We start from the raw sequence: 20,639 nt of genomic DNA on the forward strand, positions 1-20,639 counted from the left end.
GGTGCCTGTGTGCTGCTGGGGGTGTCTGGTGGGAGAGCAGCCGAAGGTGGCTGAGGGAGGGACGGGGAATTCGCTTCCCTCGTGCTGTCGTGCCCAGCGGAGCACGGGCTGCGCGCGGGTCATGGGTGACGCGCTGGCAGCGTGAGGGGCCACGGAACGTCTGCGACCCTGAGCAGCTGCCGAGACCGGAGCAGGCAAAGCCTTCAGTCCGAACTCGGAACGCAGCGGAATGGTCCCTTCTCCCCTGAAAAAGGCGAAGGAAGGCTCCAGCTCCCCTGGCAGGACCATCTGCCCTGGGCTTGTTTTTCATTTCGAGGCAGAGTGGAGGAGCCACGCTGGTGCGGCCGTGTCCTGCTGCAGCCCTCTGCGCCGGGGGAAGGCACCGCGAGGCAGCGGCGCGGCTCACCAGGGCCTGCGTTGAGGAGGAGAGCTGCCTGCTACCCAGGAAAGCACCAGAACACTGAAAACGGCTGCCAGCTTCTAAACCGTGCTCCAAGATGTTCCCGAGGGGGCAGGAGGCTCCTCGCCCGTTTGTCACCGCTGTCCAACCGTGGTCGGTGTCGGCAGGCGCTCGTGCCTTGAGCTCTGAGGTTCGGTTCTGGTGCTGCTGCCTTTGCGCAAGGTGCGGGCCCGGGAGCTGAAGGTGCGGCGTGGTGTGGGCGGGGGAGCGGGATGTACGCGTCTGAAATTGGTCACTGGAGTGAAATCAAGTGACCAGAGCCTTCTGCCTGGCGGACGCTGTTCCCCGTGAGAGCAGAGCCCGGCGCCGGCTGTCGCCGCGTCCCCAGCAAGGTGCTGTCTCGCTTTTTGGGGTCTGATTCTTTGCTTGGAAGAAACTTAGAAGTCTGCATGGATTCGTGGAGGGAACTGGGTCTCTGACTTGCATTTATGATTCTGTCTTTACTTTAAAACGAACCGACCCAAAGCCCTATTCCTCTCCAAGAAGACACCTGGGGCAGACAATTCAAATGCTTTTAATGAACAACTTCATTATAAAAAATGCTTCCAATCTGAACCTCATTTCGCAAGACAATGGAGGAGCTGACTTCAGTGATGAACTGTATGTTTCCTAATGGCACTTCGTATTTTTACAGTTTAAAAACCTTGTTTACAGCCCCCAAAATGCTCCATTAAAAGGGGTTATTCACTGTGTGTGAAAGTGCTGGAAAGTTTGTTTTTAGAAAAGCAGTCGAACTTTGACAATGGGAAGCTTCTGGCTTTGGCAGCCGCAGGACGGGAGGTCAGCGCTGGGCCTGCCGAGGGCACAAGCAGAGACCACGTGAGCTGCAGCCTGGGAGAGGCATCGCGTCTCCCGTCGCTCCCGGGGAAATCCCAAGCCCTTCCCTTCCCGTGGGATGTTTGTGGGCTCCGGGTCGCACTCTGCCCTCTGGCCAGGACACTTCTCGTGGCTGCACAGCAGCTTTTCCTCCAGCAGCAGCTCCAGCACTTGGTGGCTCCTGGCTTGAGCCTTCACGGCTTCCACGGGTTCCCTCTGCCGTCGCTCCTGCAACCGCCCCGCTGTCAGAGCCCCTCCAAGGCAGACGGCTCTAGTTTTTTTGTCCAATGTCCTCATTCAAGGAAAATACTGGTACCAAATATTACAAAGCCACCTTTCTAAAAATAGTTTCTAGATGTTAGGGATCACTGCAGGAGGGAAAACCCACAAAGCGGTGGAGGCTGAGGGAGCCCCAAGCTTACGACAGCTCCCAGCAGGAGCTCCGGAATCTGCCCGCTCCCGGCGCAGCTCCGCTCCGACGCGCGCCTCGCGTCCCGGCGGCAGCAGCGTTTTGAGGCAGGGCCTGCTGGTGCGGTGCTGGTGCCTTCCGCGAGCAGCAGCTGACGTGCTGCCTTCAGGCGCCGAGCCGCAGAGGGGCCGTGCGTGCCGGTACCTGCTCGGTGCCCCTGGGCGCCAACCCAGCCAGACCCATGGGCTGTGGCTGTCCCTGTCCCGCAGGCTTCACCCAGCGCTGTCCCCGCACGCCCTGCATCAGGGCCGGCTCTCCGCTCGCATCGTAGTTTCAAAGCAAGACACGGGATGTGAAGTAGATGGCGAGAATGAAGGTGAAGATGATAGCTGTTCGGATGAGGGATGGTTGTTTTTTAACAAGACGCTTTTCTGTTGAGCATTGTTCCCCTAACTGAAGAGCTGACCTATTCAACAGTGATTTTTGGATTCCAAATTCCTTATTCTTTATCTTTTGCACTGCCTTTACCTTCCCTTGTCACTGTGATCTCCCAGCACAGATGAGCTACCTCCCTGTCACGCGTATTCTTCGTGCGTGCTGGTGTTTAGGCACTGGTGGAAAGGACGACTGCAGACCTGGCTGCAGCTGCAGGCGCACAGCGAGGAAGATGCTTCGGTCTCTGCCTGGGCTCGTAAGAAACAGGAGGTGCTCCTGACAGGAAAGCTGAGCTGGCCTCGCGGCGTAGATCTGCCAGCAGCAGAATGTGGTCTGTTCTCTGGGTATCGTTTTCTGATCACCGGTTCAGTTTTCGCTCACCCCGTCTCTGCGGCAGTCTGAAGCAGGTAGCGGCCAGGGGTCTGTGAGACCGCGCCGAGGCGGCTGCGGGTGCAGGGCTCTGAGAAAACCCCTTTCCTGGAGCTACAGAAGGGCTGAGACGGCGGAAGGATTCCTGCAGGCTCCCGTTGCTCACCAGGATGCGGTGAGAGCAGCGGGGCAGGGAGGGCACTGCATCGACGGCGCGCAGGGCCAGCGGAGCCCGAGCGCAGTCTGCTCGCACCGCAGACGTGGCGGGAGCAGGGACGCGTGCGGGACGGGACATGGCGGTCCCTAAGAAAGCTGTGTCACCGGTAACGGCGCGGGTCCCGAGGCTCGGGTTTGCTGCGGTCTGTTACAGGGGCGTGGGCACAGAAAGGGTGAGCGGTGCCGGCGATGGGTGGGAGAACAGAGCCCGGCTGCCCGAGTCCCGGTCCAGCAGACCAGGCTGCCCCAAGCCGCCGTCCCCTCGCAGGCAGGTGTCGGGCAGGGCTGCAGTCAGAGCTTCAGATGGCGATTCCCGTCTCTGAGATTTGGGAAAAATACAAGAAATAAGTTACGAAAAAGAGGCAAATTTTGGATAAAGGTGGAAACGGGTGAAGTTTTAACAACGTGGTTCTGTTGGAGCCGTTCTACTTGGATTCCTCCACTTCGCTTTTCAGTGGCAGAGTATCTACAGGGCTTGGGCAGGCAATTAGCTACCAATAGGCACCCGAGGGAGAACTCTGTGAGCCTGAGTAACCAGGATTAGAGAGGATAAGCAAGAAGGTAGGGTGATGGGGAGTGCATCTTTGAAGATTTCTTTGTAAAAATTTTAATTGCAGGCAGTAGAAAATGCCTCTGCGGGGTTATTCTTTCCAGATAGCAAAGGCGACGCGATGGCAGAGAAAGGCAGCGGGGATTTTTCAGTGAACCGCGGGAAATCTGCCAAGCAGCTGCTATTCACCTGTCAGCAAGGAAGGAATCAGAGAACAAAGAGCTGAGCTCCCAACAAAAGTCCTGAAATCATCAATCTACCGGAGGGATGAAAGGGATTCCCCTTGTCGTGACACCATTTTCCAACGCCGAGGCTACAGAGCAGGCACTACTGTGAGAGGGCTGCGCAGCGGCCGTCACAGCGCCGTACGGGGATGGTCTGTCAAGCGAAATTCGGTGGCAGCAAATGCAAGTTAACACGCTGTTCCTTCACGCAAATGGATTTTGAGCGAGCTCTCATCCCATGGGGATAAAGACCTTCAGACTGTCGCACAGCTCAGGCCTGGCTAGGTGAGTTCACCCTCTGCTGCCACCGAAATGGCTCGCCTGCTGTATTTTCTAACGAGGAAGCTGGAATCATTCCTATTTCTGGTGGGGTGTTTTGTCCTTGCCCTTCTGAGACTCCAGGCTCTGATTTATCACGGCTGGCACGTTCACATCCTGTCCTTCCACAGACTCCAGCTCTGTGATTTTATGTCTTAGTTGCCTGCACTGTTCCTGTTGGTCCTGAATGCCCCCCAAGTCAGCCACACTTCAAAATATCTCTTTACCTAACTAAACCCTCCTAACAATTATTGGCTGTAGTTGCTCCTCTGGGCTCAGCCAGACGCCACCTTTCCGACACGGAGCTGCCTGGCACACAGACATCATCACGGGGCGGCTCGCAGGGCTCTGCCACGGAAGAGCTCCTTCACGCCGCACTTCAAATGCTCTCCCTCCTTGGTGGCTGCCTGGCGCGCCGGCGGTGGGACGAGAGTCGGAGACTGCTCCAGTGTCCGTCACCACGGGGGAATCGCGCCAGTCCGGACAGTTGTCTCGCGTCCGTGCAGCTGGCGCTCGGTGTCGGCAACCCCCGCGCTGCTCCGCTGCCCTGTCTGGGTGTAAAGCCCAGGCTCGCTTGCTGCCTCCTCTCTCCGCTGAGCCTCCTGGAAGACGCTGCTTCAAACCCTCCTCTGCGCCGTCACAACCATTTCGTGCCTCCCCAGATGACTTCTTGTGCCTTTGTCCTGGCTGAGTCGCCGCGGTGTCCTGTACCTGCAGCCCCTAACGCGTGGTCCTCGGTGATCGGCCACAGGATGCCCGCGTGCCACTGCGGCGCCTGGCCCCGTGCTCACGACACTGCTGCTCTGCGTCTCTGCTTCATGGCCACCTCCCTTCCCCGCAGGCTCCTGTGCCCTACGCTGGTGAAGGCCTTAGGGGAGAAAGAGCTGTGTTGACTTAACCGTCCCTAAACCTTGGATTAAAAACACCCCAAACCAAGCGCCAAACCCTTTCTGGGATGAAGGCTTTTCCCCCAGCACAGAACGGCCGCCGTGCCCTCACCACCAAGGCCCTGCACGGACACAACACAAGAGGTCTCCAGGCTGTGCCGCAGCAATCGTCCTGGCAAGGTCACCCCTGGATCTGACCCACAGCCGTGTGGGCAGGAGCTCGTCTAAGCTGACGTCCGCTGAGCTCGGTGCAGACTTCCCACTGAGCCCGGATTCCCAAGTGGTGTAGCCGAGATGCTCGAAGTTTCTTCTTACAAGCAGGTAGAAGCTGCTCACTACCTGCTTCAGGAAATGCCGTGTTTTGTGAAAGGCACACTTAGCACTTCAAGTGGCAGCAGCCTCACGTTTCAGACTGGCTGATAAAATACTTGCAGATTATAAACCCTGTTGTGGAGCGGGAACTTTGAATCCATTTCCCAGTGCAAACACCCGGCACCGGCTCCAGCGCGCGGCCTCTGAAAACGCGCCCTGTGCTGGTTTAGACTTTTTCATTGACAAATGGCATGGCAATTCTGCACAGAAGAGCTGTGGAAAGCAAATCACACGTGCAAATAATAGCAAAATGAATTCTGTTTATTCTTTGACAGACTACTGGTAGGAAAAAAAGACGCCTGGCTCTAAGTTTAGCTACCACTGCTAAAGGAATTCCAGTGCTGACGTCTGCTCGGAGTACAATGCAGGCACAAAGCTGAACGGTCTGACGCAGAGGAAGGTGTACGATGGCACTGCACAAACCTGACAACCCTCACTCGCAGTAAGAGATCGGTTCTGACCATTTATTTCTCTAAAAAAAAAAAAATTTCCTCTCAACTGAAGGCAGGGATAAGGCTTGCATATCATTGATAACAGTGTGACACTCTTTAATTTGCCAAGAGCAGAGCAGTAGGACAGGCCTGAGGTATTCAACGTCGGTAAACGGAGCCCAGCTGAAGCGCCCCGTTTACCTTCTCTACGTTAGAGAACAAGAAGGCACTCGCTGAACTTCGAAAGGCAACATTTTACAGTGGAGAAAAGGAAGTACTGCATTTAACTCGGGGAGATCATTGCCACAGGATATTGCTGAGGTAAATAAATCTTATATTACATTTTGATACAAAAGTATGGTTTGCAGCATGGCTGGCTAACCTAAAACAATGATCTAGGTTTTGGAGAATCAATGGATCGCTAAACAGTCACTCTGGGAAGACTTACTAAGCTAAATTAAAAATAAAATTCTTGAGTAAAACGGACGGGGGACAAGCCTATGAACAAACGAGGCACGGCCGATGTCCCGCGGTGGGACGCGGGGCTCAGCAGAGCGCAGTATGCGCGGACTGCGACGGCTGCACTCGGGGAGCTGAGGGAGGGCAGCCCCGGGCTGCGCTGGAGGAGCTGCGAATCGGGCTTCGCTGAAGGAGCTGCGGTAACAGAGCAGAGGTAGACTTTGTGTTTTTTAATTTATGGAGAACAATATTGCCTGATTTCCTGGTTTCTGTTGCCCTACGATGGTTCCTCCACGCTGAGGTATGAAGAGCCGCGTGTCTGTATTCACAAACACGCACCAACCTACAGCGAGGTCGACCTCCGTACGTTACCCACCGCAGCACAAGGGCCGAGGAAGATGAGCGCCGAGGGTGCTACAGATGCTGAACGACACCAGCAGCTGGCTGCCGCGTCCCAGTGTAACCCTCCTGCCCTCAGCAGCGAGCCAGTCCGCGGAGGAGCTTAAGAGGTGAGGCAGCGAGCAGGGGAAGCAGGACTTTAACTTCAGGAGACAAGGCTCGAGAAGGAGAACTAAAAGGCCAGTGGAACCAAATCTGACGTGAAAGGGTGACTGCAGGCCCAAACCCTCAGCATGTTTGTGAGAACTATTAGTGTTGGGGAAAATGCTTCAAATACACTGATGGAGTGTACATGAAGCTGGGGCCAATTTTCCCTCCCGATTCCTGGATGTTATCACCCTAGGATGGAGGTAAAAACGTCTCTCTTGAGACTGCTTCATGGATAAGCCAAACGGGTACTGACCTCGCGGAACTGCTGTGGTAAAACAACCTAGAGACTCGTACTCTGCTCCTCATCGCAAGGGAACCTGCGGAGCGGGGGCCTGCAGCCTGGGCTCGGCCACGCCGGGTATGGCAGTACTCAACGCTGCCGGCCCCCGGCCCCTAACCTGGCTTCTTCATGCGGTTTGGTTTCCAGATCTGTTTGCCTGGGGGAGGTATCTGAGAGGGCTCTATCCACACACCACAAGCCCAAGCGAAGCTGTGAGCGCTGCTCCATCCCCTTGACACGTGGATAGCCAGAGAGAAAACGCAGGAAGCGGCTGCCTGCAGCGGTGGAGGCTGAAGCGGCCCAGAAAGCAGTGTATTTCCCCATGGGGGAAGAACATGGTAAGTGAAGAGAAATCAGTGCAACCTGACTTCGTTGTGTAAACAGTGTTCTAGCTACACCAGAGATAAACCCAGCGTATTCTGGTGCCTCCTATTTTTGTAATGGCAGAAACAGATTTGTGTTGTGTAAACAATGTTCACTGTAATGAGTTTAACCTAACGGCTCCGCGAAGAAGAATGAGGTGAAGTCTCTGAATTCATCATGTAAACGGTCTTGTTGCTTAACACTGACGTGGAGTAAGCTGCGTTCGGTGGAGTAAGCTGTATTCGGTGATGGGATGAGAGGTAGTGGGGAAGCACAGCCTCTTCCCCGTTGGCTTCACACAGGGCGGGTATCCTGACTTCTCCTCCTTCTCCGTGTGGAGGTGTTGGCCGTTTTGCCAGAACTGCAGTGTGGTAACATGAAATGGAAGCTGGACTCTTCGAAAGTTTAGCCCAAGATGAAAGAGTCTCAACTCCTTCTCAGGGACAGTCCCTTCCCAAAGAGGAACATAGCTCTGGGATCTCAGGGAAGGTCAGTGCTAAGCGCGGCTCCTGATTCACAGATTAAAAATTAGATAAAATATATCCAGTCTATTAGCTGAGATCTTTTCGCTGTACAGGACTGGGACTCGCACGGGGCTATCTGCTGTTCCAGTCTACAAGTGCTCCCTCCGGAGATCAGAAACCTCCTGTCTGAAACAGCTTTGCAAAGCTTTCACACCCCAAAGGGAAGTAAGAGTTGTGCGTTTTAAGGCTCTCCACCAAAGGGTGACGGAAAGGTCTGTTCTCCAGTGCTGTTTTCAGCTTATTGGAATGCCTGGTGGAAACGTGGCAGCGTGGTTGTGCTCAAGCTGGAGGTGAAGACAGGGGGCAATGAATGAAGGGGCCCAAAGTTCAGCGAGGCCCCAGCTCCGGGAGATTCTTGAGGTTGGTGTTGCAAAGTGGTAAGCAGTGGCTGTGTCTCCCCCTGCGAGTAGCCCATAACCAACCCCCCTGACGATCCAGGTGGGTTGCAAGGGGGAAGATTTAGGGGGAGGAAGCCAAGAAGATGAGAGAAGTCCACGTTAGCAGCACAGAGAGCCTCTGAAAGGTTAGCAGGGCTCTTGGAAAGCAAAGCCTCATCCAGGGGGGGTGGCTGAGGCGAAGAGGACTGAGGCTCACCAGACGAGAGAGACAGGCTGCCAGGGAAGTCTGACAAAAAGCTGTCCACCTCTACTTTGGGTACTTTCTCAGGCAAATATGAGGTAGATCCAAGCTGATACTTTGGAGGAGGTTGCGGCGGGGAGGAGATGGGAGAAGACGACTCCAGAGGATAGCTCATTCCCATGGGAAGAGAATTAGGAACCAAAGAATGGGGCATCCCTGAGCTCGGCATGGTCTGGAGGTGCGTGCTGTACATGCCCACAGGCAACATGCCAGGGAAGCTCTTGCCACCTATCATGTCTCTGGATGCCATACACAGGACGGGACTCAGCTCTTCTTTCACTGCTACAGTTGAGCTGCAGCTTAGGAGACCCAGCATGTCAACCGGCTCTGTCTTAATCTTCAGCAGTTCCTGGGAGTGGCTTTTCTTCATGTGCCTGGTCAGATGATCTTTCCTCCCAAACCTCTGAGCACAGTACTGGCACAAGAAGTCCTTCCGCCCCGTGTGCACCACCAAGTGTCTCCGCACGTCTTTCCGGGTGTAGAAGCGCCTATCGCAGTGGTCACACGGATGCTTCTTTTCCTTCGCTCCACCAGAAGCCCGCCTAGAATGAGCTTTGAGGTGCTCCAGCAGGACCTGGGTGCTTTCGAACGTCTGGAGGCATACCTTGCAGCTGAGATCGCCGCTGGCAGCTGCGTGCATGGCCAGATGTCGCCTGAAGCCGAGCTTCGTGTTGTAGTTCTTGCCACACTCGGGACAGTGCAGGGCCTCCTTGTTGGGATCGTGGGTCTGGAGGTGGTTGCGAAGGTGATCTTTGCGGTGGAACATCTTCTCGCAGTACATACACTGGTGAGGCTTCTGAGCAGAGTGCGTGGCCATATGCCTTTTGGGAGAAAAGCAGGAAAGTTTAGACTAGCAGCCGGCCGCTAAGAGAACGCACGCTACTTTTTCAAAAATTTCCTTGTGTTCTACACTTTACACCACAAAAATCCCAGCTGGCATTTTACCACCACAGCCTGGGCAGCAGGGACTCTCCAGGCACAGGGTCTGTCTCGGCAGTGCCCGGCCTCCCTAGAACGCATCCCCTCCACACAGGTACACCTCCGTTGTCTACTCGGCTCCTGTGCTCTCTGCTGAGGCTGTCAAACGGGGCAAAGGCAAGGAAAACCTTGGCAGTTTCTGACAAGAAATGTTTGTCTGCTGGTGAGACGGCTTCATTTCATCAGGTGGCATCAGACTGTGGCAATGGCTGCTGACAGCCACTGCGGACCGATTTCACCTGGGTATCTGACGCTCTCTGTGGCTCATCTGGTTTCAAGTTCCTAGCGCTCGTATCGTTTAATTATTCTACGCTATATTTCAGTACATGAACAGGAACTCTACTTCTTCATGCTAGAACAATAGCTGCCACAGAAATATTCCTGTGATTAAAGTCAGAGGTAGGGCTTATGAAATGTGAATGTTATCCTTGCTTTTCATTTTGGTTTTTAATCTGTGAACTTCACTTTCTGCTTCAATTTCCTCCTTAGTAAAACAGAGAACACCTTGAGCTCAGGATAAAGTATTATCTGAGGTTGTCTGGAAGGTGCTTAAAGAGAAGCCAAGTATGGTAACGTCTGGGACTCAAGTGAGTGCGCAAGGTAACAAGGGCATTCCCCCTCCTCCACCTTCTCAGAAATTCAAGCAAAAAAACACGACGCAGGGGTTTTCCCCTCTCTTCTGGTAGGGGAGCACTGTTTGGCAGAGGCACCCGGCAGTTACCTACCTATACAGCTTGTACTTAGAAGCAAAGGCTTTGCCACAGTGCAGCTGCGGGCAGTTGTATGGCCTCTGCTCAGCGTGAGACAGTGCGTGAGTTCTCAGCTTGTCCACGTTCGTGAAGGAGGCCTCCGATATTTCACACTGGCATTTTCCCTGACTTTCGGTCTCTTCACCTCTTGGTCTGGGGACTAATTTCCAGCCTGTCTCTTCCTCCTCCTGCTTTGCATCTTGAATCCAGTTGGGAACACTGGGAAAAAATGCCGTCATGGCAGGTCTAGTAGAACAAGGCCATGTCAAGCAGAAGTCGAGCCTGCAGGCATCTTGCCGTGGTGTTGTCCCGTTGTGGTTTTCAGCTGGAACCCTCTGTGATCAAACTGCTTTAACAGCAAAACATCTTCATCTGAAATGACAGAAAGGTTGGTGTTAAGACACTGCCTCTTTCACCCGTTCACGCAAACACACGTGAGCAGCAGCCAGCACTAAACACGTGAAGATGCTGCCTGCTCGCAGCCACAGGCAGCTCCCGTCTCCAGAATGTGTTTCGTTCTTTTCTCCCTTAACCCCTGTTCCCTAAATAAAATGATGTTAAGACTTTTTCCGAACCACATTTTCGCAACAAATAGGAGCCACTGTTACCTACTACATGCATCTTCTCCTGAAACATTGTAGGCAGGTGTCTCTTTGTAGCTCTAAACACCTCACCTTTCCCCCTGTGTTTTGTGGATCTCTTCTCATCCCCTTTTTTCATGTTCTTCGTAGTCTGTCCTCACTTGCTCTCGATCTTTGCTCCCATGGAATTCCCTTCCAGAGCTTCCCAGAGAAACTAAGGTTCTCCTGTATTTTTTTCATCCGCTCTGCTAGTAAGACCATCTCCTAGCAAGCCAATCTGAATTACCACCCAGGCGTCAACACGGCTGGGGAAGAAAACTTGCTATTATCAGCAACTTTACCCCTTTTGCAGGAAGGCAACAGAGGCTGCTCCTCTTCAGGGTGTGATTAGTCACTGTGTTTTCACTTTTCTACTGTGGGGCAGATTCTGCCTCTCTGGATTAGCAAGTTTCCTACAGTAATGAGCAATTTATTGTTTTTCTTTTACGCTCTATCCATTGACAATGTAAGCTCAAACTGTTTCCTGCTCAACAAAATTCACCTCCTGTAAGCTCTGCTGGCTTTCATGTTGATGAAAACCTATACTAATCTCTCTTAGCAGGTTGTTCTTGAGTTGTGTTGGTCTCGTTGGTCAAGTTCAACATTTTTATATGGTTCTGCCAACGGTTAGCTGAAATAAAACCTCAGAAAACATCTCTTTCACTGAATCTAGCTGCCTGAGAAACTATTCTTAAAATAGCATCAAACCCTCAAGCTCTTTCTCACTCCATGATTGCTTCAGAGGGAGGAACTTCCTGCCTGCACATCAACACGAGTGCCAGTTGTGGGCAGGATGTGCAACTGCGAGGGAACTAACCAGCCCCCGTTAAGAAAGGGCACGGCTGAACGTTATGAATAGCTGAAATAACAATACCCGTAACCGCTCCAGCGCTCACACCACCACGGCTGGTTCCCCCAGGGAGGAAAACACTGGGAAACGGGACGACTCCGAGAAAACGCGTCCCTGTGAGGTCTGGAAATGTCCGTTAAGAACAGAATTCAGTTTTGTGCTGGCTCAGAGCAGGACAATAAAGGACCAGAACTGCTGAGGTGCCACTTTGGTACCAGCCCGCGTGGCGTGCCGGCCGCTCCCGCCCCGCCGGCTGCCGGAGCCCTGCGGTTCAGAGCAGCCTTCCCTTGCAGGCATCCAGGACCGTGACTATTTCACCTCGGTATGAGGTGTGTGCTGGAAAAGAGCAGTGTTCTCTACCTCCTGCTTCAGAGCTGTGCACGCGTGCCGGGAGTCTCTGCCCCTTTCACCAGGTAGTTGCTGCTCTCCCTCTGAACAAGCTCAGCCATCTGTGCCAGCTTCCAAGCTACCTGCAAGAAGACAGAGTTTGAATTCTGCTGTCTTTAATAGCAAGGCACAGAAACCATCGCCTTCAGAGCAGAAACCCAAATACGAATGAGTTAAGATACGGTAATCTCTGTAATTGATTATTGCAAAATGTCATCAACCTTCCTTTAAAATTATAATAGTCTAACAAGAAAAAGGACTCTACCTATCTGGGCCTGTTTCTAAGTCTAAACACATGTCCTAGGACACTCTGGCAGCTGAGGAATTAGAAAGAGAAAGCAAGATGAGGGTCTCGCACAGTACCGGTGAAACACAGCAGCCGTGGAAGGTTAACAACATAATTCACGCTTGGCTAGAAAACTCTCTGCGTGACCTAGATATTTACATTTTGTTAAAACTCCCTTAGTTTTCTTAGTGACATTTCCCCAAAGAACGTTTCCAATGTGCTCACTGTTCACCGTAACCCTGGAGCCACCAGAGAGAACCAGTCACCCCTGTGTGGAAACACTTCACCTACACTTGTTCACAGGACACCCTGTACACCACGGCGCTTGCACCAGCCCTGGGAAACCTGGTTATCACGGGAAGCTTTGCACTAGGCCTGGAAAAGCAAGTCCAGCCTATGCAGCTCCAGAAATCTCAGAGAAGTTGGCTACAGAAAACTCCCATCACCAGATGAATCTTCCGCTGCTTCAGTTCTACAGAGGTTAAGACGTTGGCGGGGTGAACACAGAACTGGAAAACAATACGAGCCACCCGAGAGTCTGAGTCCCACTGGCTGCCAACGGGTATCAAATATTTCATTACTACGGTCATCGGGTTTGTCTGGGCAAACTCAAGCTAGCAGAGCTCCTATCAGCTGATGGGTCGCATGCGATGTGTGAGGTTCCAGCCGCTTGTCGTTGCGTGGAAGACACCGAGGTACGCCTGAGCTGGTGCACAGCACAGAAAATCTCTCGGGCTTCACAGCAAGTCCCGGCGATAGAGTCCACCACCCGCTCTGACAGCCTGTCCCGGTGTGTAACCCTTCCCAAAGCACGGTTCAATGACACGGCGCTTCTGCCCCTCGGAGTGGCCCCGGTGACACGGAGCACCGTTCCTCGGCTGGGCGGGAAAACCTCGTGAGCTAGGCTGGGAACCAGATCGGGGAACTGCCTGGGTTAAAAATAATCAGGAAAAAATGAAAAGGAGCCTGGATGAGTCCTCTGACCGGCCCAACAGCAAAGCTGTGCTGCTGCGGGCAGAGCGGGTCCGCAGCGGCGGGGAGGCAGCGAGACGGGGCCTGGCAGCCTGCCTGGCCCACCCGGGGTCACGGAGCGGCCGCTTCTCTTTTCTACAGGGCAGCATCTCTCGTGTCTGGAGTGCGCGTGGCCGTCCCTGGCTTCTGCCCGCCGAGTCCCGCCGGGCCTCTGCCCACGAGCTGCTCCAGAACTGTCACTGTTCTTCCCACAGGGACAGAGAGGGTGTCCTAGAGACTGCTGCGTCCCTCAGTCCCCACCACCCGCCGCTGCGCAGCCCTGGCCTGGCTGTTTCCCAGCTGCTCGCTGGTGTGGCTGAAGGAACTCACCCAGATGAAAAGAAACTTCTTTTTATATTTTCCCTCCCCCAGCCAGACCAGTCCCCCGCTCAGGCTTGCTGAGTGATTTTACGTTGTCAAAGCTGCAGCTTGCTCAGGCGGAAGGCAGCAGCGATGTGGCACAAAGCAGGGGCCGCAATCCACGGCGGGCACTCAGCCCCAGCCCGGTGTCGTGCCGCAAACCGATCCCAGCCGCAGCGTCTGGCCTGGCACCGGGCGCGCTCACGCGTTACTGACTTTCCACAGGACGACCAGGGCCCATAACACCTCAAACTGCCGCAGCAACGTCCCTCAGAGCAGATCTTCCAAAATCTCCACACAGCGCAACAAAATCCCCCCCCCCCCCGCTTCTCCTTACGGTGTTCTAGCCAAGCCCAGCTCCCACCCCTGACTGCAAGGCTCTGCTTCAGGGCCTCGGATCGCTTTGTGACTTCTCTGCATAGAATCATAGAAAGTTTTGGGTCAGAAGGGACCCCTAGAGGTCATCTAGTCCAACCCCCCCGCAGCGAGCAGGGACACCACTAACGAGATCAGGTTGCTCAGAGCCCTGTCCAACCTGGTCTTGAATGTTTCCAGGGATGGGGCCTCCACCACCTCTCTGGGCAACCCGTTCCAGTGTTTCACCACCCTCATTGTAAAGAATTTCTTCCTTATATCCAGCCTAAACCCACCCTGTTTTAGTTTAAAACCATTACCCCTCGTCCTGTCACTGTTGTCTCTACTAAAAAGATCATCCCCATCTTTCCTATAGGCTCCCTTTAAGTACTGAAAGGCTGCAATCAGGTCTCCCCGCAGCCTTCTCTTCTCCAGGCTGAACAAGCCCAACTCTCTCAGCCTGTCCTCATAGCAGAGGTGCTCCAGCCCTCGGATCATTTTTGTAGCCCTCCTTTGGACCCGCTCCAACAGCTCCACGTCCTTCTTGTGCTGAGGGCTCCAGAGCTGAACGCAGGACTCCAGGTGAGGTCTCACCAGAGCAGAGTAGAGGGGCAGAATCACCTCTCTCGACCTGCTGGCCACGCTTCTCCTGATGCAGCCCAGGACACGGTTGGCCCTCTGGGCTGCCAGCGCACATTGCCGGCTCGTGTCCAGCCTTTCGTCTATCAGTACCCCCAGGTCCCTCTCAGCAGGGCTGCTCTCGATCCTTTCATCCCCCAGCCTGTATTGATAGCGGGGATTATCCCGACCCAGGTGTAGGACCTTGCGCTTGGCCGTGTTGAACCTCATGAGGTTCACACAGGCCCACCTCTCCAGCTTGTCCATCCTCTGCCGTTTGCCAGTACCGGGTTTTTTAGTTATAAGAGAGGAGAAGTGGGTACCAGCCCTAACCGTGCAGTGCCGGCCTTGCCAACGCCACACCTGGGTGCAGCAATCACTCTCCTCCCTCCCTACGCATCTCGCATTGACCCTTTTTTTGACAGTTTTCCTACAGCCACAAACACCCACTCACGTGTCATTACGACTCCCCGATTTCCCCTACGAAAAACCACTATTTTCATGCAGCGAGTGCCTTCGGCCGTTCCTAGGTCCGCCGGTTTCCACGTCCTCGCAGGCTCAGGTCTCTAGTCGAGCTGCTCAAGCCTCAGCCATGAGTTTCCCCCGCTTGATCCCTCACAGATTTTGGATTGCAAAACCCCTCAGGACAGAGTGCGGCCTTGCAAACGGCGGAGCTGCCCCGGGGGTGGAAGGGGGGGGCCCGAGTTGCCCGAGGGGGCAACTCGGGCCCCCCCCTTCCACCCCCGGGGCAGCTCCGCCGTTGGAAACGGGAGGGAAACGGCAGCCCCCCCTCCCCCCCCCCGTTACCATGGCGCAGCCCTGAGGGGAGGGGGAGAGGCGGGCCCTACGCCTTCTCCTCCCCCTCCTCCTCCTGTCCCACCTCCCACCTCCCCCCTCGCCTGAGGGGACCCCGCCGCCTCCCCCCCGCCTTCCTCCGGTGCCCCCCCGCTCCGCACTCACCCCGTTCCCCCGGGCCCCGCCAAGCGCGGCTCTGGCCCAGGCCCCGGCGGCCCCATTGCGCGGGGCATTCTGGGAGTGACGTCGCTCTCCCACTTCCGCCTCGGGCGCGGTGACGTTTCCCGCGAGAGCGAGGCCGTTCCGGCGCGGCCGCGGGGCATGACGGGATGGGGCGGCTTCGCGGGGGGTCTCGGCCGAGCCGCCATGGAGGGGCCGCCGGGCGTTGTCTTCTTCGTCCTCCTCCTCCTGGCGGTGATGGCCGCGGGAGGCCGCGCGGGGCCGGCCTGGGACGCGGCCGGGTACCTGCTCTACTGCCCATGCATGGGTGAGGCCCTCCCGCCGGCGGAGGCCCCGGTGCAGGCCCCGGTACAGGCCCCGGTGCAGGCCCCAGCGGAGGCCCCGGTGCAGGCCCCCCCGGCTGAGCCCCGCTCTCTCCCCGCTGCGCAGGCCGCTTCGGGAACCAGGCTGAGCACTTCCTGGGAGCCCTGGCCTTCGCCCGCGCCCTCAACCGGACCCTGGCCGTGCCGCCGTGGATCGAGTACCGGCACCACCGACCGCCCTACACCAACGTGAGGCCCCGGGGCCGGGCGGGGAGGGGGCGGCGGGCAGGGCTGCGGCCTCCGCCGCGGGGGGGAGGCTTCGGGGCCCCGGTGGAGGGAGGGAGGCTTCGGGGTCCCGGGGGCTGGGGGAGGAGACTTCGGCCCCCTGGGGGAGGGGGGCTCTGGGGGCCGGGGGAGGCTTCGGGCCCGGGGGCTGGGGGCGGCGGGAGGAGGCTTTGGGGCCCCGGGAAGCTCCGGGGGCTGGGGGGGGAGGCTTCGGGCCCCTGGGGGCGGGGGGAGGCTTCTGACTCCCGGGGTTGGGGGCATCAGGGGAAGGGTTTGGGCCCGAGGAGGCTTTGGGGCACCCGGGGCTGGGGGTGCTGGGAGGAGGCTTTGGGCCCTATGGGGCTGGGGGCGGCAGGGGGAGGCTTCAGGGCCCCGGGGGCAGGGGTGGGGCTCCGGGGGCTGGGGGAGGAGGCTTCAGACCCCCGGGGCTGGTGGGGTGAGGGGAGGCTGTGGGCCCCCGGGGCGACGGGGGGAGGCTCGGTGCCCTGGGGCTCTGTCTGCTGCGGCCCCGTGACTGAGGCGAGGCGGGCGCTGTCGTCCCCAGCTGCACGTCCCCTACTCGGAGCACTTCAGGCTGGAGCCGCTGCTGCGGTACCACCGCGTTATCAGCCTGGAGGACTTCATGGAGAAGCTGGCGCCTGTCCACTGGCCGCCCGGCAAGCGGGTGGCTTACTGCTTCGAAGCGGCGGCTCAGAGGAGCGCCGACAAAAGCACCTGTCCCATGAAGGTGAGTTCCTCCCGCGTCCCCGCCGGCGCAGCGCCGTGCTGCCGCTGCTCCAGAGGGAGCGACGGGCTCGTTCGGGGCGCCGCTGATCTGCAGACCTCAGAGCTGCCCACCCCATGTCCCTCCGCACGGCGTTCCTCTCGGTGGCCTTCCTGCCACCGCGCCCCTGCGTGCCTTGCTGCGCCTTCGTGCTGTTCGTTGTCCGCAGATCCCCGGGCGTCGGGAGGATGGTTTGTGTGAGCGGGTTTTATCACGTCAGACTTGGTCGTGGCCATAAGGAGAACGGATCTGTAGCAACAAAGCCCACTGGTCTCTGCCCGTTTTGCATCCAGGGTGTAGTTGTCCAGCTGGGTTTAAAGCAACCTCTTTCAGATACAGTTGAGAGCTGTGGCGTTCTTGTTCTCTCTCTTTGCATCAGTTCTCAGTTAACTTTCTTGGATGTGTTTCCCTCTCTCCTTCCTGTGGGGCTGACCCGTGGTGACCAGGCTGTTGTACTCCCTCCCCTTTCCTCCTGGGACAGGAAAACGCTTCCTCTTGGCACCCCGGCATCTCGGTCTGCCCTCCAGGCTCTGCGTACGCACCTGGTGAACGCTTGCCTTTCCTTTACAGGATGGAAACCCGTTTGGTCCCTTCTGGGATCAGTTCCAGGTGGATTTCGATAGGTCTGAGCTCTTCAAGGGAATTTCCTTCAGTCCTGCGTACAAGGACCACTGGATCCAAAGGTAGCGAGACGGCGGAAGAGTGCTGGCGTGCTGCGTTTAGAGTGACTCACGAGAAGAGTTGTGCTGGTCGCTGTGTAAAGCCTTTGCAGTCTGGGGGAGAGACTGCAGCGGTTAGGTAGCAATGGAACTAAAAATCTGAATGCTTTTCCATTAAATATTCACTGAGCGTGCTCTTCCCGTGGGCAGTATGAGGTGTGAGCTCTGTCAGACTGATGGGTTTCTGAGCCAGTAATACTTAGCTGCAGTATTTACTGGCTACGCATGTAATTAATCTTCAAAAGAGCGTGGTTCTCAGTCGCTGATCGTGAGCTCTGTTTCGCTGGCTGCCTCGTGTTTTCAGAGCTGTGAGCGGCGTTAGTCACGTCGGTGAGCCTGGGTGACAGAATGGCTCCAGTCTGGGGTGAAGGCGTGAGCGCTCGTTGCTGTGCGGGCGAGACTCTGCCGCCTGTCGAGCGATCCGAGCTCGGTTGTTGCCCGGTCTGAGGTAAAACGCAGTACCCGAGCTCTGCTTCAGGGCTCTGTTCACGTGGCAAAACGGCTACGGTTCCTCGGGTGAATCTGGAGCGGCGGCTGCTGCGCGTGTCAGGGTGTTCACGGTTTCCGTTCTGACCGTCACGACACTCACGCGCAGCAGGCTTTGTGCAGGATGCTGCACGCAAGGTGATCGTATGTTTTGGTCTGCTGGGTTGTTTTCCGTAGATTTTCACCATCTGAGCACCCTGTAGTCGCCTTACCTGGAGCTCCGGCCCAGTTTCCGGTCCTAGAGGAGCACCGGCCCCTCCACAAGTACATGGTGTGGTCCGATGAGATGGTGAGGAAGGGAGAAGCCTATATTCAGTCTCTGCTGGTCAGGCCCTACGTGGGAATTCACCTGCGGATCGGCTCGGACTGGGTACGGCTCCTGGCGAGGCCGGTGCCTCGCGCCCGCGGGAGAAGCTGCCTGAGGAGACGCTGGGCTGGGTCGGCAGCCCGGGCCCGCCGGCGTCCGGTGGCTCTCTGCGAGGCAGCGATGCCGTTGGGGTCCCCCTGTGCCAGCAGCGTCACAGCCTGGCGGAGAGGCGGGGGACGCGGCAGCGCTGTCTCTCGCTGTTGCCGTTCAAACGTGGGATTCTGGCTTCTTCCGACAGAAAAACGCTTGCAAGATGTTGAAGGACGGGACGGCCGGGCCGCACTTCATGGCCTCACCTCAGTGCGTGGGCTACGACCGAGGCGCGGCGCCGCCTCTCACCGTGGAGATGTGCCTGCCGGACCTCAGGGAGATCAAGCGCGCTCTCGAGCTCTGGGTGGAAAAGACAGAAGCTAAATCCGTTTATATCGCTACCGATTCCGAGCCCTACACAGCGGAAATCCAGCAGCTCTTCCAAGGAAAGGTAAGTCTGCCAGAAACCCGTTCGGGCAGCAGGGCTGGAGTAAGAACCGTCCTTGGGTTCTGGCCCGTTGCTGCTGCGGGCAGCAGGCAGGCAGCTGGGTAGTGTGTTGTTTACAGAGATTGGCATTTTGCAGGGAATTTTGCTCATAACCATAAAAATTACACCATAAAACTCATCGTTTCCTAGAGGTTGAAGAGCATTATGCTGCACGGTGGTGAATTTCTCCTTGATAAAGGCTTCCATTGAGTGAGCCCCGTGATGCTCAGAACTGTTCTGACGTGTGTCTGCTCGGGAAGGAGCTGCAGGGCGGCTGAAGACAGCGGCCGCTCTCTGTGTGCTGTCCATCCCCATCTCTGGTATCATGCCGTGCGTCTGGGTGGTGGCAGACGGCTGGGTTCATCCGCTCTCCTTGTGTCTCTGCAGGTCAAGGTGGTGAGCTTGCAGCCCGAGGTGCCGCAGGTCGATCTGTACATCCTCGGCCAGTCCGATCACTTCATCGGGAACTGTGTCTCTTCGTTTACCGCCTTCGTGAAGAGAGAGCGCGACGTGCATGGAAAACCCTCCTCGTTTTTTGGCATGGACCACCCGCCACGGCTACGGGATGAATTCTGACCAGGAGAGGAACAGGCGCCGCAGTCCTCAGGGCTCTGAGGGCCGAGGGACCGCGCGGGCTCGCAGCCTTCGCCCGCCGAGCACGCTGCCAGGCTGCTGCAGACCCGCTCTGGCCCTCGACGCGCCTCGCAGCCGCTGCCAGGCTGTTCTGTCCGGCTTCTCCTCCCTTCCCAGCGTGAGGTCGGGCAGAGAAGAGGTTTTTGAATCGTGTAGTTTATAGGGAAATGTACACTGTGGGTAGTTTGTAAGATGTAGTTTGCATAGCTCTCCATTCTCCCTCTTCGGGGTTCACCAGCAATCGCCGTGAGGCAGCTGCTCAGGTTTCCTCTTCCCCATTTTTTTTTTTTTCCCGTTAGGTTTAAATTTTACCTGGGGCTGAGCAGCTTCTCGTCCAAAACTGACCCGAAGTTCTTTCAAAGTGCCAAGCGTTGTCAGGGCTGTCCCGGTCCCTGGAAAGGCAGTGCCAGGTAGGGCTCGGGGCTGGAAAAGAGCTCGGGGCTGTACCGAGTGCCGCTGTCGCCTTCCTGGGCCGACATCACCTCGGTGCCTCGGTTTCCATCCGCCGTCAGGAGGGGTTGCACCGCCGCCGGTTCCTCCCGTCCCTGAGTGGAACCGGGGAGGGGGCGCCTGCGGGGGTCTGGTGGGAGATGAGAGACCCTTGGGGGTCTGCCCGGCGTTGGAGCCCACCTGGCGTCGGAGCCTCGGAGCTTGCGGCGCTGGAGCCGGTGGGGGCAGGCGGAGGTCGGTGCTGGGGCGAAGCTGGTGTCGAGCGGAGGCTGTGGCAGCAGGCGGGGGGTGGGGGTCGTGCCTGGGTCTGGGGTGGGGGTTCCTGGCTTTCGCCCAGTTTGTGCCGCTCTGAGAGCAGAGCCTGGGGCTGCAGGGGCCCTTCCCGGGGGGGTAACTGGGAAGTGGTGGTGGGGGTGGTGGAATGGCTGCCCAGAGCCCAGTTCGGCCCAGTGTAGGGCCGGGAGCACCCCTACCCCCGGCGGGGGGGCCGCGGTTTGGCCGAGGCCTCGGGCTGCTGCCGGGACTTACAATTTCCCGTGGTTTTGCCCCAAAACGCCAGCCCAGACCTCACTGCTCCAGGCTGGGGGGGGGGGGTCGCGAAATGCGGGGGGGGTTGGAGGGGCCGTTT

General features: G+C 57.0%; 2 protein-coding genes across 3 annotated transcripts; one reads left to right on the plus strand and one right to left on the minus strand.

Annotated features, from left to right (window-relative positions):
* Nucleotides 1-5,332: 5,332 nt before the first annotated feature.
* PLAGL2 (PLAG1 like zinc finger 2) lies at nucleotides 5,333-15,538 on the minus strand. 2 transcript variants are annotated; one of them, XM_075438354.1, is made up of 4 exons: nucleotides 15,475-15,538; nucleotides 11,859-11,968; nucleotides 10,005-10,400; nucleotides 5,333-9,122 (listed from the first exon to the last, which is right to left on the minus strand). In XM_075438354.1, the coding sequence occupies exons 3-4, from the start codon at nucleotides 10,265-10,267 to the stop codon at nucleotides 7,901-7,903; spliced, it is 1,485 nt and encodes a 494-aa protein (XP_075294469.1). In that variant the 5' UTR covers nucleotides 10,268-10,400; nucleotides 11,859-11,968; nucleotides 15,475-15,538; the 3' UTR covers nucleotides 5,333-7,900. The 2 variants fall into 2 exon arrangements, with proteins under 2 accessions (XP_075294469.1, XP_075294470.1); XM_075438355.1 differs by lacking the exon at nucleotides 15,475-15,538 and adding an exon at nucleotides 14,969-14,998.
* Nucleotides 15,539-15,594: 56 nt separating this feature from the next.
* Nucleotides 15,595-20,293, plus strand: POFUT1 (protein O-fucosyltransferase 1). The gene is made up of 7 exons (XM_075438367.1): nucleotides 15,595-15,796; nucleotides 15,919-16,040; nucleotides 16,621-16,803; nucleotides 17,410-17,522; nucleotides 18,222-18,414; nucleotides 18,650-18,892; nucleotides 19,316-20,293. The coding sequence occupies exons 1-7, from the start codon at nucleotides 15,631-15,633 to the stop codon at nucleotides 19,502-19,504; spliced, it is 1,209 nt and encodes a 402-aa protein (XP_075294482.1). The 5' UTR covers nucleotides 15,595-15,630; the 3' UTR covers nucleotides 19,505-20,293.
* The last annotated feature ends 346 nt before the right edge of the window (nucleotides 20,294-20,639 follow it).

The sequence above is a fragment of the Opisthocomus hoazin genome, chromosome 18, assembly GCF_030867145.1.
Source record: "Opisthocomus hoazin isolate bOpiHoa1 chromosome 18, bOpiHoa1.hap1, whole genome shotgun sequence".
Lineage (NCBI taxonomy): Eukaryota > Metazoa > Chordata > Aves > Opisthocomiformes > Opisthocomidae > Opisthocomus > Opisthocomus hoazin.

What these genes read in the sequence shown, in the direction of transcription:
- PLAGL2 (XM_075438354.1), bottom strand. Translation starts at nt 10,267, where the DNA reads ATGACGGCATTTTTTCCCAGTGTTCCCAACTGGATTCAAGATGCAAAG. An exon ending in TCTAAGTACAAGCTGTATAG is followed by an intron (nt 9,123 to 10,004) that starts GTAGGTAACTGC and finishes TTCTCCCAAAAG; the next exon opens with GCATATGGCCACGCACTCTG.
- POFUT1 (XM_075438367.1), top strand. Translation starts at nt 15,631, where the DNA reads ATGACGGGATGGGGCGGCTTCGCGGGGGGTCTCGGCCGAGCCGCCATG. An exon ending in GCTCTACTGCCCATGCATGG is followed by an intron (nt 15,797 to 15,918) that starts GTGAGGCCCTCC and finishes CCCGCTGCGCAG; the next exon opens with GCCGCTTCGGGAACCAGGCT. An exon ending in AGCAGCTCTTCCAAGGAAAG is followed by an intron (nt 18,893 to 19,315) that starts GTAAGTCTGCCA and finishes GTGTCTCTGCAG; the next exon opens with GTCAAGGTGGTGAGCTTGCA.